Genomic DNA, 13871 nt, shown 5'->3' with positions numbered 1-13871 from the left:
TTTTTAGTAGAGACGGGGTTTCGCCATGTTGGCCAGGCTGGTCTCAAACTTCTGACCTCAAGTGATCTGCCCGCCTCGGCCTCTCAAAGTGCTGGGATTACAGGCGTGAGCCACCATGCCCGGCCTGTTTTCTTGCTTTCTTCCAAGATTGTCTCCCAGCCTTCAAAGCATTGTCTGTTCATCGGATGACATGAGGCCCACCAGCTCTGCAGGGGAGGTCATTGAGTCTGACTTTGACCTTCACACCTGGACCTCAGCTGCTTCAGGAGAAGCCACTTTGGGCAAATTAGAAGAACCTGGGGGATGTTTCATTACAGTGAAAGGGAAGCACAGGGTGAGTTTTGAAAGGATGGGTCTGTTCCCATGTGCTATATGACAATGGCCCTAGAAGGGTGTTAAGATACTGCGCTAAACACCTCTGTCCAGGGCCTCTCTTACGGACAATGCCTGGAGGGCAGTTGGGCTCAGCCTTCACATTCAAGAAAGACCTCAGATTTGTGCTTTTCAAATTATCACGAAAGCAGATTCTTCTAAAAGTCCCATAGGTACATTGCAAGAATTGAAAGAAAAAACTGTGTCAGGCAGGGTTCTTAGCTGCAATCAAGAGAAATCCACTCTAAATAGTTAAACAAAAAGGGAATGTATCAAAGGATACTGGGTGGCTCATAGACTCTCCAGGAGGGCTGGAGGAGCAAGCTGAGAGGTGGAACAGCCAGAACTGATGCCCCAGGCATCCCACAGGGCATCAGAGAACTCTGATCCTGCTCCTAGGCACAGATACTGTAGATCACCTCACTGTGGTGGAGCTCAGATCCTACTGCTAGAATCTCTGTCACAGCTGGCCCTAAACCCAGGATTGACCCATCTCTGTCCTCCACATGGATTCCTGTGGTAGCTGCTTCCTGTGTCACCAACTTGCCAGGCAAAGTCTGGTGCTAGGGCATCATTTTGAAGGAGCCCAGGTCACATGCCTGGGCCCCAGCTGCAAAGAAGGCTGGGAAGACATGTTTTTGGCTTCTGCCATGGGGAGAATTCCCAGAGGAAGTGTGCTCAAAGGAATGACAGATGTCCTTACAAAGATGTGTGACTCTGAACTTGCATTTCTTCCAATAATGGACCACATCTCCCAAACTGCACAACAAATGCATAGATTTTAAATACCGTTTGGTAGTAATCTGATATATCATGTGATGATATTGTTTTGTATTATTATGTTTAAAACTATCTAGAATTAAATATTGAAATTGTACCACAATTTTAAAACTTTCTTATGGCAGGGTTACAAATATAACAGTATTCTCAAAAGTTGAAAGTGGTTTCTGCCTCTCACAAGTTCATTCAATATTAAACTACGTGAACCTTGGGCAAGTTCTGAAACAGCTCTATTTCAGCATTATCATCTTGGAAAGGTAGTAATAATACTGAGCTGTGTGCTTATTACAGTTGGTAATATTAGAATCACCAAGTATTTATAGGTATTAGTGAACAAGTATTTCATATAAGCTAAGATGCCACTAAGAATGATAGTTATAACAATTTTACTTATTTATTCATTACTAATTAACCTGGACAGCATGCTAGAAAACCCAGCAGAAATGGACTGGATGTTTACCTCTCATTTACTTCAGTGTTGTGTTCCCAAAACACAGTCATGTCCCAGAGGACAGTGGAGGCAGGAATTTAAATTGACCTGACTAAACAGGAAGACAATCATGCAATCTTTTTATTTGATCATCACATAAACATTTATAAAGCACGTAGTATGTGCTGAAGCTAAACCAACCTAGTCTCTTTCTTAAAACGTGCACCAAGTAGGAAAAGAGAGCCTTGTCAAGAGACCATTGTGATACTTTCAGATAATGCTAAACGACCGAGGAAAATGTTCAGTTTCACCCTGTGTCATCAGGGTCAGCTTCTAGGGCCCAGGATTCTTGGGTGGAGTTTTAGGGAAGGGAGAAGGGCAGAAGTGAGGAGGGCATTTAGGGAAAAGATAACCTCATGTGCAAGGATTCAGAAGTGGGAAAGCTCCTAAGATTGGAGAATTACAGCTTAAGCTGGAAAGAAAAAGTTGGGTGCCAAATGACACCCTGTCAGACACCTTCCAATGTGAAAGTGGAAGCACATTCCTTTTGCTGCTGGTGATAATGCCTCAAATTTACATTTTGTGTTAATTTGACTTCATTTACATAATGACTTATTATAAAGTATCTCTTAGATGTTGTCTAATTGTCCTCTTTCTCTTGCTAACCCCAAGGCTGAGAAAGTCAAGGTAATGACCTTCAAGGCAAAGAAATCCGATTTGATATTTTGCTGTGTCAACCTCATTTTAAGATCACAACTTATGTCAAGGAAATAGTATAACAAGAACACTGAAGATACTTGGAATCCGCCATCTTCCTTTTCTTAACCCACAGAAAAAGCTACTTTGTATATTCCCTCCTGTATTTGCCCACATGCATATATATTTTTCTGGTAGACATAATGTATATACTCTCTGTTTTTCCATTAATATTACATAGTTATCAGGGTTTTTGCTTCTGACAGTATTTTTAATTCTAGTCTTTCATAAATGCCTAATATTCTATAGAACTGACTTTGGAAAATAGTTATGCTTCAGTTTTTAAATAGTTTAGGCAACATTGTAATGACAATCTTTGTGTATAAAGATTATTTCTTCTGTTAGATGTTTTCCCTAAGAACTTCAGTAACTCTTAAGAATTTCTTTTTTCCTCCCATTCATGTACTTTAAATAAACATTTCAGCACAAATTTTTAATTCATTTTATTTTCTTCATATAGCAGCCTTACTAATGCATCAGTCCAAAAATCTTCTTTATATAGTATGCTGTAATACAATACCAAGAGTCCCTCCCATCAATGTAACTGTGATGCTTAGGATTTCAGCTGCCCAGGTTATGGAAATATTTGACAGATTGTAATGGCCATATAAAGTCTTTTCACCCTGAAAGTCTGAAACCCCTCTATATTGTTTCCTAGCTTTATTTTCTTGGAGTTTGTATCTTGCATCACCATAATTCATCATAACTCATTCTATACTTAGTATTCCTTTAAATATTTTCTTCATTTTCCTGTTTTAGTGATGTTATTTACCACTGGATTAATACTCCTCCATCCTTCTTAATGTTTGAAATTATTGTTGTATTTGTACCTGCCTCCTGCTTCTTCGTGATTCTTTGACATTTCTTTATATCAGTAAGTTGGTTCCTAAGGTCACTGAAAGCTCTTTTTTTTGCTGCAGCATACACTTAAAATATGACCCAGCAATTTCACTCCTGGGTATTTACATTAGAGAAATATTCATGCAAAACAGGTACCTGAATGTTTATAACAGCTCTATTCATATTCATCAAAAAAACTATTTAGAAACAACTCAGATGACCTTCAGTGGGTGAATGTATAGCACACTGTGGTACGTCCATACAGTGGAATACTATGCAGCAACAAAAAAGGAGCTATTCATACACACAACAAATTGGATTAATCTCCAAGGATTGATGTGGAATTAAAGAAGTCAGTCTTGAAAGATTACATACTCTGTGATTCTACTTATATGACAGTCTTGAAAAGAGAAAACTATGGTAATGAAGACTAGATCAGTGGTTGCCAGGTGTTAGGGATTGGGGGAGGGCGTGACTACAAAGGGATAGTGTGAGTCTGGGATAGTGGTAGCACTGTTCTGTGTCTTAATTGTTGTGATGGCAACACAAATCTATGTATGTGTAAACATTCATAGAAATGTACACCAAAAGGTCATTTTTATTGTAAATTTTAAAAATATAAAAAGATCCAAGTTTCCAGGCCAGGTGCAGTGACTCATGCTTGTAATCCCAGCACTTTGGAAAGCCAAGTTGGGTGGATTGCTTGAGCCTTGGAGTTCGAGACCATCCTGGGTAACATGGCTAAACCCTGTCTCTACCAAAAACAATATAAAAATTAGCCAGGTGTGGTGGCACATGCTTGTAGTGCCAGCTACTTGGGAGGCTGAGGTGGGAGAATCGCTTGAACTGAGGAGGTAGAGATTGCGGTGAGCTATGGTCACACCACTATACTTCCAGCCTGGGCAACAAGAGCAAGACCCTATCTCAAAAAATTAAAATTAAAATTAAAAAAAATCCCAATTTCATCAAACTAGTCATATGTCCTTTGGCAAATGATATAACCTTTCTAAATCTCAATTTATTTTTCCTATAAAATGTGGAAAATACTCTCTACCTTGGAGAGGTGTTCTAAAGATGAAATAAGATGTTATAAACCATCTCCATGACATACGAGATGCTCCTCTTTCTCTTTTCCATGGCAGCTGTTTCTCACTGGGAGCAGATTCTTTTTTATTATTATCATCACTGTGCTTTTTTACAGCTATTTGGCTCTTAGGTAGCAGCCTGGAGCCACTGAGGGTTTCAAGCAGGAAAGTGACATGATCTGATCTTCATTTTTAAAAGATAATTTGAGCAGCTTTGTGGAGAGTGGTAAGGAATGCAGGGGGGGTAAGAGTTGAAACAAAGAAGCCAGTAAGAGTTGTTGGGGTTGTCCAGGTGAGAGATGATGGTGCAGACTCCAGTGGGAGCCATGGAGAGGGGGAGAGGAGGAGAGGGGTCTTATTTTGGGAGGAGGTAGAACGAAGTAGCTTGATGCTGGCTTGAGGGGTGAGGAAAGATAAATGGTGATGTTATTTACTGAGATGAGAACTCAAGGGAGGAGCAAACTTGAGTGGGTGGGTTGTGGTCAGCATTAAAAGTCAAGAATTCTGTCTGGGCATGTTGGGATTGGAAACCAAGTAAGCAGTTGGACCAAGGACCAGGCAGTGTTATCTTGTTCATTTCTAGGACTGCAGCACACACACGGCAGCTGGGGCTTCCTCCTCAGCCCTTCCAAATAAGGCTGGGGGAACTTTGAGCTGCTCCTCCTTAGACTCACTCAGCCTTGAGGATTTTAGCAAAATTTATCTCTTTAATCCATTCCTGAGAGGGATTGTAGAACCTTCTACCAGAATTCAGATTATGCTATTATTCTAAGTGAAGTAACTCAGGAATGGAAAACCAAACATCATATGTTCTCATTCGTAAGTGGGAGCAAAGCTATGAGGATGCGAAGGCATAAGAATGGCAGCATGGACTCTGGGGACTCAGGGGGAAAGGGTGGGAAGGGGTGAGGGATAAAAGACTACGCACTGGGTTCAGTATACACTGCTCGGGTGATGGGTGCACCAAAATCTCACAAATCATCACTAAAGAACTTACTCATGTAACCAAACACCACCTGTTCCCCAAAAACTATGGAAATAAAAAATTTTTAAGAAAAAAAGGACTCAGATTATGCTCATATTATTCACTGCTGCCAGATTTTTTTTCTTTTCCATTTAATGAGATTTAAGGAAAGGAGGCATGTAGCATTTTCAAATACCTAGCCTGGAAGTCATCAATCATTTTGTGTAAGATTGAAAAATATTATTAAACTACTGAGAATGATGACACATGTATGACATAGAATATGCTAAGAGATTTATTCCAACATATTTGGTTATTTCTGTTATCTTCAAATTTCTAGTTTTGCTACAGACAATGAAAGAAATTACATATATACTTTTCCTTGATAACTACGAAATCCAGTTGATAACTATCAAATAGCTATTTCCTTTGGGAAGGCAGGAGCAGGCATGGGATTTGGGAAGGGGTTTTGAAGAAGCCTCCATTATATCTACAAAAAGTTAAAATTCCATAGAGCTGGATATAGGGTCAGTGTGTTCATCAGTCATCTATGTTTAAAAATATTTTATAATTTAAAAATGAAAAAATGTTAACATATAAATACAAATAATTTTAAAATCTGAACATAAAAGACAATGCCCTCCTTCCACCCACTCTACCCTCATTAATCACCTTAAAGAGTGATCTCTTGGGTTTTTCTCTCAGAAAAATGTAATTACTTTGTAATGAAATGTTAATGTTATGTTCTATTCTTAAAGTCACTTGTTACAGTGATGAAGCTATGACCTAATAGAGTTGCTAAATTTTCTTCTAAGTCATTCTTCTTTTAGTATTTTATATTTATCAAGTGAGCTGGTGATGATCTGGAACTTATTTGTTGTTTTCACAAATATAGGACTATCTCAGCAAAAACTCATCATCAGGCTGTTAACTTCAACATTTTCGAGGGCATGGTTTGCCACGGGGTGCCCCTTGTGACTATTTCAAGAGGCAAAGTGGTGTATGAAGCCGGAGTGTTCAGTGTCACAGCAGGAGATGGGAAGTTTATTCCTCGAAAACCATTTGCTGAATATATTTACAAACGAATAAAGCAGCGAGACCAGGTGAGTGTGCCACAGTGGGATACTGCTACAGGTCAGACTGTCTCCTGCTCCTGGATATCTGGTTGGTAGTGGTGGTGTTGACACTACACGTGGTTTAAGGTGTTCCTGGGGTGTCAGGATTGATATGAGAGATTAGAGATGCCATGTTTTAGAGAAAGGATCATTTTGGATGGATGCATTTCCCCTTGCAGACTGATAGGTCAGTTCGGGATTTCCAGATTGTGGGAGAATCTGGTGGGGGCTTTTGGCAATTGTGTTAGTCAGGGTCCTCCAAGAGGCAGACACCCAGATGGATAAAGGTGTATGAGTTTTATTAGGGGAAACACCCGTGAAAGAAACTAGGAGGTGGCTGGAAAAGATTGGGAGAGCCCTCAGATTTTAAGTTAAGTCTGAAACCAGTGAAGAAAAGAAAGAGAGAAAATGGGTAAAGGATCATCCTGGAATACCCTACAGTCTAGGGGAGGCTGAGAAAGGCCTTCAGGGAGTCCTAGAGCCATGTCTCAGATCTCCCAGCTACAGGCCAGGCCCAGTCATTGGCTGAGAGCCACTGTGGGAGGTGTGACCTCTGTGCATTAGTGTAATGGAGTTCAGAGCTCAGCCCCAGCCCCTTGAAAAAATGTGCTCCCAGTTGAAGATCTGCAAGGTTCGTTTTTATGACCACCAGTGCAATGGTGGAGTTTTGGGCTGGAAAAGACCTAAATACAAATTCTGTCTTACCCTCGCCACCATTTCCTAGCTGTGTGGCCTTGAGCAAGTTTCTCCATCCTCCTTGGGCTCAATTCCCTCATCTGGAAAATGACAACAATGTTTCCTTTCTAACAAATTGTGACACTCAAATGGGTTTTTTAAATGAAAGAATGAAAGGCATGGCCCAAAGCAGTAGCTCACCACACCTGTAATCCCAGCCCTTTGGGAGGCAGAGTTGGGAGAATCACTTGAGGCCAGGAGTTTGAGAACAGCCTGGGCAACAGAGTGAGACACCATCTCTACAAATTTTAAAAATAAAAGATAATTAGCCAGCCACACCAGTGCACTCCAGCCTGGGCAACAGGTTGGTAGGAGGTCAATAAATGTCATTTTTGTCTCTTTGCTTTCCCCTTTTGATGAACAAATCTATATCAAAGACCCCTGTTATTATAAAAGAGATATTTGGGCTTTCACACAAGTTTTGTTTAGTTCACACAGAGTTTGAAATAATTTTAAAATTTTGCTATGCCAAATACACTAAAATATTTGAGAATTTTAGATTTTAAAAATCTAGATTTCTGGATTTGGGGGCCAGGGGAAGCAAACCTGTGTCCTCAATGCCACATGGGTCCAATGGGCCAGAGCTAGATGGCAGGCCCCTAGCTAGGAGTTATTTCTGGGTTTCACCCAGAAGGCTTCACACATTACTTGCCTGGCCATGTAGATGGTAGTGTTTGCCACCCTTGGACTAGTTCTAAGGCTTCTCCCTCTTCTTTCTATTTTTCAAATGTACCTCTCCTTTTCCAGAGCTCTCTGGCTGTTTTTTTGATTCAGTTCATTTGGATCTTGTAGACCCTTTGGTTTCTCCTCTAATGTCTTGTGAAAAATTTTTACTTGTGGATTCTCAGAGTCCATTACGCAAGATTTATCCATTTTTAAACACTTCCTAAGGCTTTGATTAGATAAACAAATGTTCTCACGTGCTTTAAATTATCAGAAATGCTATAGCTCTTTTTATTCTGTATTTATATGCTCAGTCAAAATAGATGGTTTAAGGTTACAGTTAATATTTCTGGGGAGTTACTTTATAAATGTTAACACTAATGGGTGACAAGTAGGTGGTAACTATAAGAATCCTAGGATCCTAGGTGTTTCTGAAGATGTATGTGATAAATAACAGCAGCACTAACATTTAGTGAGTGCTTACTGAATGCAAGACACACTGCTAAGGTCTCTGTCACCACAATAACCCTGGGAGGGAGGGAGGTATTTTTTTCACTTAAAATTAAAGAACTGGACAGGCATGGTGGTTCACACCTGTAATCCTAGCAGTTTTGGAGGCTGAGGCAAATGGATTGCCTGAGCTCAGTAGTTCAAAACCAGTCTGGGCAACATAGCAAAACCCCATTTCTACTAAAAATACAAAAAATTAGCCAGGGGTGGTGGCGCACTTCTGTAGTCCCAGCTACTTCAAAGGCTGAGGCACGAGAATAGCTTGAACCTGGGAGGTGGAGGTTGCAGTGAGCCAAGATCACACCACTGCACTCCAGCCTGGGTGACAGAGTGAGACTCCATCTTAAAAAAAAAAAAAAAAAAAAAAAAAAAAAAGTTAAAAAACTGAAGCTTCAAGAAATTAAGAAATTTGTCCAAGTCACACAAGCAAGTATATGGCAGGGCCAGGACATAAACCCTGCCTATCTGATTCCAAAAACTTTATCCTTAAGTAATAATAGATACTGTAAATTATAAACATTGAGTTGAATGAAGTAATGAAGGATAAGTTACTCAGCATTTGTTTTGGAAAAAAATCTCTCAAGGAAAACATTAATCTAAGTTGGAGGCACTGATGGCAGCTGGTGCATTCATGAGACTATAGCAGTAATCTAGGAGATGAACAGAGAGGGTGGATTTAGGATATCATAAAGTAGTAAAATCAATAGAACTGGGTGATAGATTATATGACACCTGAAGTGGATCCAAGGCAGAGTCAATCTTGGCATCAGTTCCAGTTGCTTCCCGCAGGGGCGCTAGACTAACAGGGAACCCTGATGGACCATATTTAAATGCTTGACTTTGCCTTAGTCTTCTTGCAGAGAAAATGTTTTGAGGCAGCAGAGGTCCTCAAATCACTGGTTTCATCAGTTCTCCTTTGCAAATTGTTTTGTGATTTTTTGGCAGAATTAATGCCAACTGCAATTTTTATGAGTTCACTATCAATTCTGTGAATTATTTTAGTTTCTTAATACTTTTTTCTAATATCAAATTTTTAGGCATTTTAGTGCATCATTGTTTTAAAAATACCAATACATGATAGTTATCATGTGTTGTTTTGAGCACTATCTGCCAAGCTCTGTACTAAGTGGTTTATATTCATTATTTTACTTAATCCATGCAACAAGCCAAGTGGTAGGTATTATTGTTCCCATTTTACAGAATAGAAAGCTGAGTCTCAGTAAGATTAAGTAACTCCCTAGGTTAAGCATTAAGTAAACCTAAGAGTCAGGATTTGTGATAAGGTCTTTTTGATTCCTACTGTACCACTGGACCTCTGTAGAGACAAAAAAAACAAAAGGAAGAAAATAGTCATGAAACCCAAATCACAGAGAAATGCCTTATTAAAAAAAATGTTGGTGTGGAAAAGATATTAAATAAAATGGATAAAATTAAATGAGGTTTGGGAACTGTCTGGAGATGGTTCCTTATGGCATTAGGCAAAGACAACTCACAGGATAAAAATATCACATAAAGGTTAAGAAAAATAATTATAAAAACTCTAGATTTTTAAACTCACATGAGGTTATCAAAGTCTGTGCTTTGGTTTTCATTTCAAATACTCAGATTTCTTTGTGAGTGAGGATAAGAGTTTGAGGGCAAGCAGGAATAGCCAATGCTATTTCTTTGCTTATCTGTTATCCCTACCAAGAAAATTAATCACTTCCTATTCTGGACTCCCAAAGCACACAGTACAGAGTCACATCAGCATTTGCCAGTCCCTGAACTCAGCTGGTCTCCTGGCTAGAGTGTTAATTCCTTCAGAGCAGCATCTTACTCTTTTTTGCCAGTACTTGGTACATAGCAGGCATCTGGTAAATGAATAAACTGCAAACAGAAGGAGCAAAGGCTATAGTTTCAGAGGTGCATAGAAGGAAATTTAACTAAATTTACCCAGCAGATTGTCCCTGCCTTATTTCAAATAGTGGGATTATCTGTGACAGCTTGATTCTTATCTATGATTTTATTACATAATAATAAAATTTGTCAGCATCATACCATTCAGCTATTACTGTTACTGGATCTTTTGGGAAATTTCAAAGGAAAGAAAAGACATTTTTATCTGATTTGACAGCTTTGGGGAATTGTTAATTTATTTATTTTAAAATGTAGACAGCTGATCCTAAGGGAAAATATTGAATCAGAAGATGAGGCATCAAATTTTATTTGATAAATATAACATAATAGAATATATTTCAACTTCATATAAAAGTTGTTTAAGGAAAGGAAAGTAAAGGAAAAGAGGGAGGGGAAAATGTAACAGCAACTTGGATGTTCAAGATAATTCTGACTGAGCAAAATTACGTATTATTAATTGTTTACCAAAATATATAGCTCTTTAAGTTAAAATGGGTTATGTTTCTTGAATTTTTGTGTGTTTAGAGTATTATAAGTTCCAACAAAATGTGAAAGTATAGACATTTGTTAAGTCATCTCTTTTTTTTCAGTGGTAGGGAACCCCAACCTTTTCTGGAAAATCAGGGTCACATTACATTTTACAGAGAAACAGGAATAGCTTGGAGTAATGTATGGTTTCAGAATACTGCTGCCAAAGCTTTTAAACTGGGTTGTATCTTTGCAATGATAAGCATAATTTGCCTTGTAGATAAGATAAAATTGAGTGGATGGCTGCTTTGGTTCTTGAGATGGGTATTCTCCATTTCTGAAATAACCATTTGTCAATGTCTTTCTCAAGGTGGTAGCTCAGAGAAAGTAATTTAAGACATATCACTTTCCATATAATCCTAATTTCTTCAGATTAATTACTACCAATACAAGGTAACACAAGAGACATATGTATGCATCTCTGCCCATCTCTTCATTCAGTGGTGTCAGTTTGGTAGCTTGAAATCAGCCAGGGAAGGAGTATTTACACCACAGAAATAGGCAGGTGCTTTAAGTTAGGACTTGAAGGGTGGTGAGGAAAAGGGAAGGTAGAGATAGTTGTTAATATTTACCAGCACATCACTATACACAAGACCCTTTCTAAGTACTCTTTTTCATGCTTTATCTAATCAGTCAACATTCGTTTAGTAAATATTTATTGACTACCAATTCTGTTCCAAGCACACTTTAATTCTTACAACAACCCTTGGAGGTAAGTAGTGATATTCCTATTTTATAGATTAAGAAATATAGGCTCAGTGAGCTCACCTAGTTACTAAGTGACAGTGTTGGGACTCAAATCCAGGTTTGTCTACCTCCAAAGCCAATCCCTTTAACCTGTATCACTGCAGTATCCTAACCATAAAGTTTAATCTCTACTCAAACAAATAGCCACCCATTCCCCCATCCTCAGGATATCACTCCCTCAGACTCCCCTCTGCACAGAGGGTTCACTTCCTCTTGGACTGGCAAATTTACCAGAGGCACCAGCCCTGAAATGAGACAGCCCAGCTTTGTAGCTCACAGCATATTTATTTATTTATTTATTTATTTATTTATTGCTTCAAATCTTTCCCTCTCCCACTCCAGCCAGGATATTTTAAGGATTAAATTGAGATATTTGGTAAGTTGTAAACATCATCAAAATGTCACTTTTCATTGTTATAGATCACCGGTCGCACCTATGGCTTCCTCATGTACTAGTGATTCACAGAGCCCTGGGTAGCTCAGTTCAATGTGTACCGAGCGCCCTGTAAATTCACCAGGCCAGGCATGGATTTCATTCTCAGGGAGTCACTGTTTATTTGGTCTGTTTGCTGTTGACCCAGCATCTGCTGTTTGGTATTTGGAAGTTCTGTTGTCTTTATTGATATTTTAGTATCTTAGCCTCTACGAACAGCATTCAATAATTAATACCTTTGGGATTCTTCTCTGTTGATCTTGCTATTTTCAGAAAATCTAGCATCCAGCTGGGCCTGGTGGCTCATGCCTGTAATCCCAGCACTTTGGGATGCTGAGGTGGGTGGATCACCTGAGGTCGGGAGTTCAAGACTAACCTGGCCAACATGGTGAATCCCCCTCTCTAACTAAAAATGCAGAAATTAGCCGGGAGTGGTGGTGCATGTCTGTAATCCCAGCTTCTTGGGAGGCTGAGGCAGGAGAATCATTTGAACCCAGAAGGTGGAGGTTGTAGTGAGCTGAGATTGCACCACTGTACTCTAGCCTGAGTAACAGAGTGAGGCTCTTTCTCAAAAAAAAAAAAAAAGAAAAGAAAAGAAAATCTAGCATCCCAGCACATTCCATCCTCAGCAGTCAATATGATTAACTTTCTCTTTTCTTTTTTTTTTTTTTAGACAGAGTCTCACTCAGTTGCCCAGATTAGAGTGCAGTGGCATGATCTCGGCTCACTGCAGTCTTCACCTCCTGAGTTCAAGAAATTCTCCTGCCTTAGCCTCCCGAGTAGCTGGGACTACAGGCGTAGGCCACCACACCTGGATAATTTTTGTATTTTTAGTAGAGACGGGGTTTCACCATGTTGGCCAGGCTGGTCTTGAACTCCTGACCTCAAATGATCAGCCCGTCTCAGCCTTCCCAAGTGCTGGGATTAGAGGTGTGAGACATCATGCCGAGCCCAATATGACTAAATTTACTATCAACTTATGTCTTCATTTTTCCTTGTTTACCTAACCAAAAAGCATTTCTGCAATTATGAAAGTGTAATGATAATTGGAATTAATGTTTATTTATAGAACCACAAATTATATAATTATCATTTCCATCTCTCTATTAATTTGTCACAATGACAAGTATCATCAGATACCGAGAACTCAAGTTCAATTCTCATTTACCCACCAATGTCCTGCTAGGCGAGATGCCACTTATGTCTTCTGTATTACTTATATTTTGTGCGTGCTGCTATAACAGAATATCTGTGGCTGGTTAATTTATAATGAACAGACATTTAGTAGCTCACATTTCAGGAGGCTGTGAAGTCCAAGAGTGAGGAGCTGGCATCTAGAGAGGGCCTTCTTGCTGTGTCATCCCACCGAGGAAGGCATCACATGGCAGAAGGGCAAAGAGAGGAGAAGGGGGAGAGCCAAAGGGACCAAACTTGTCATTTGATAAGGAATCCACTCCCAAGATAACAGCATTAATCCATTCATAAAGGCAGAGTCCTCATGGCCTAACCATCTATTAAAAGTCTCACCTCTTAATACTGTTACAATGGCAATTCAATTTTAACATGAGTTTGAGAGGGGACAAACATTCAAACCACAGCAACAGCCACTCGTGGCTTTACCCTCAAGTCATTTTATTTGATTGTGATACCATCAAGATGGAAATAATTGCTGTCAAGGTGTGATCATCTAATCTTGACCAGCATGTACTAGGGGGAAAAAAAAACCCCATAATCAGATTAGCCTTCCAATGGTGTGTTCTCAGGACTTGAGTCTCTTGAAGTATTCCTTGAGAAAGCTGTCAAATAATTTTAGATTATGTTACCCTCAGGTGATACAATTGCCCAATATCATCAAAAATTTCAAGAGGTCCTACAGTCAAGAAATCTCCCTTCATTTAACAAATGTTTGTGGAGCACCAGCCACTATTGCAGATCCTGAGGATATAGGCATTAATAAGACAGCCAGTCTGATCACAAAGAGCTTACATTCTACTTGTTTCAACTGTGGTTCATGGTG

At 39.4% G+C, this 13871-nt stretch overlaps 1 protein-coding gene across 6 annotated transcripts in view; it reads left to right on the top strand.

The window, feature by feature from the left end:
* DPYS (dihydropyrimidinase) overlaps window positions 1–13871 on the top strand; it is an 88052-nt gene that overhangs the window by 68370 nt on the left and 5811 nt on the right. For all 6 annotated transcript variants that reach the window (XR_013396933.1, XR_013396938.1, XR_013396937.1 and 3 more), the window contains one exon: window positions 6123–6330. Coding sequence is in view for 2 of the 6 variants with exons in the window: in XM_015145843.3 (XP_015001329.2) it covers window positions 6123–6330 (208 nt within the window). In the remaining 4 variants the exon portion in view is untranslated. The remainder of the gene's footprint in view (window positions 1–6122; window positions 6331–13871) is intronic.

The sequence above is a fragment of the Macaca mulatta genome, chromosome 8, assembly GCF_049350105.2.
Source record: "Macaca mulatta isolate MMU2019108-1 chromosome 8, T2T-MMU8v2.0, whole genome shotgun sequence".
Lineage (NCBI taxonomy): Eukaryota > Metazoa > Chordata > Mammalia > Primates > Cercopithecidae > Macaca > Macaca mulatta.
Note: the sequence above shows the minus strand (reverse complement) of the source record. Positions and strands in the feature narration are given on the sequence as shown.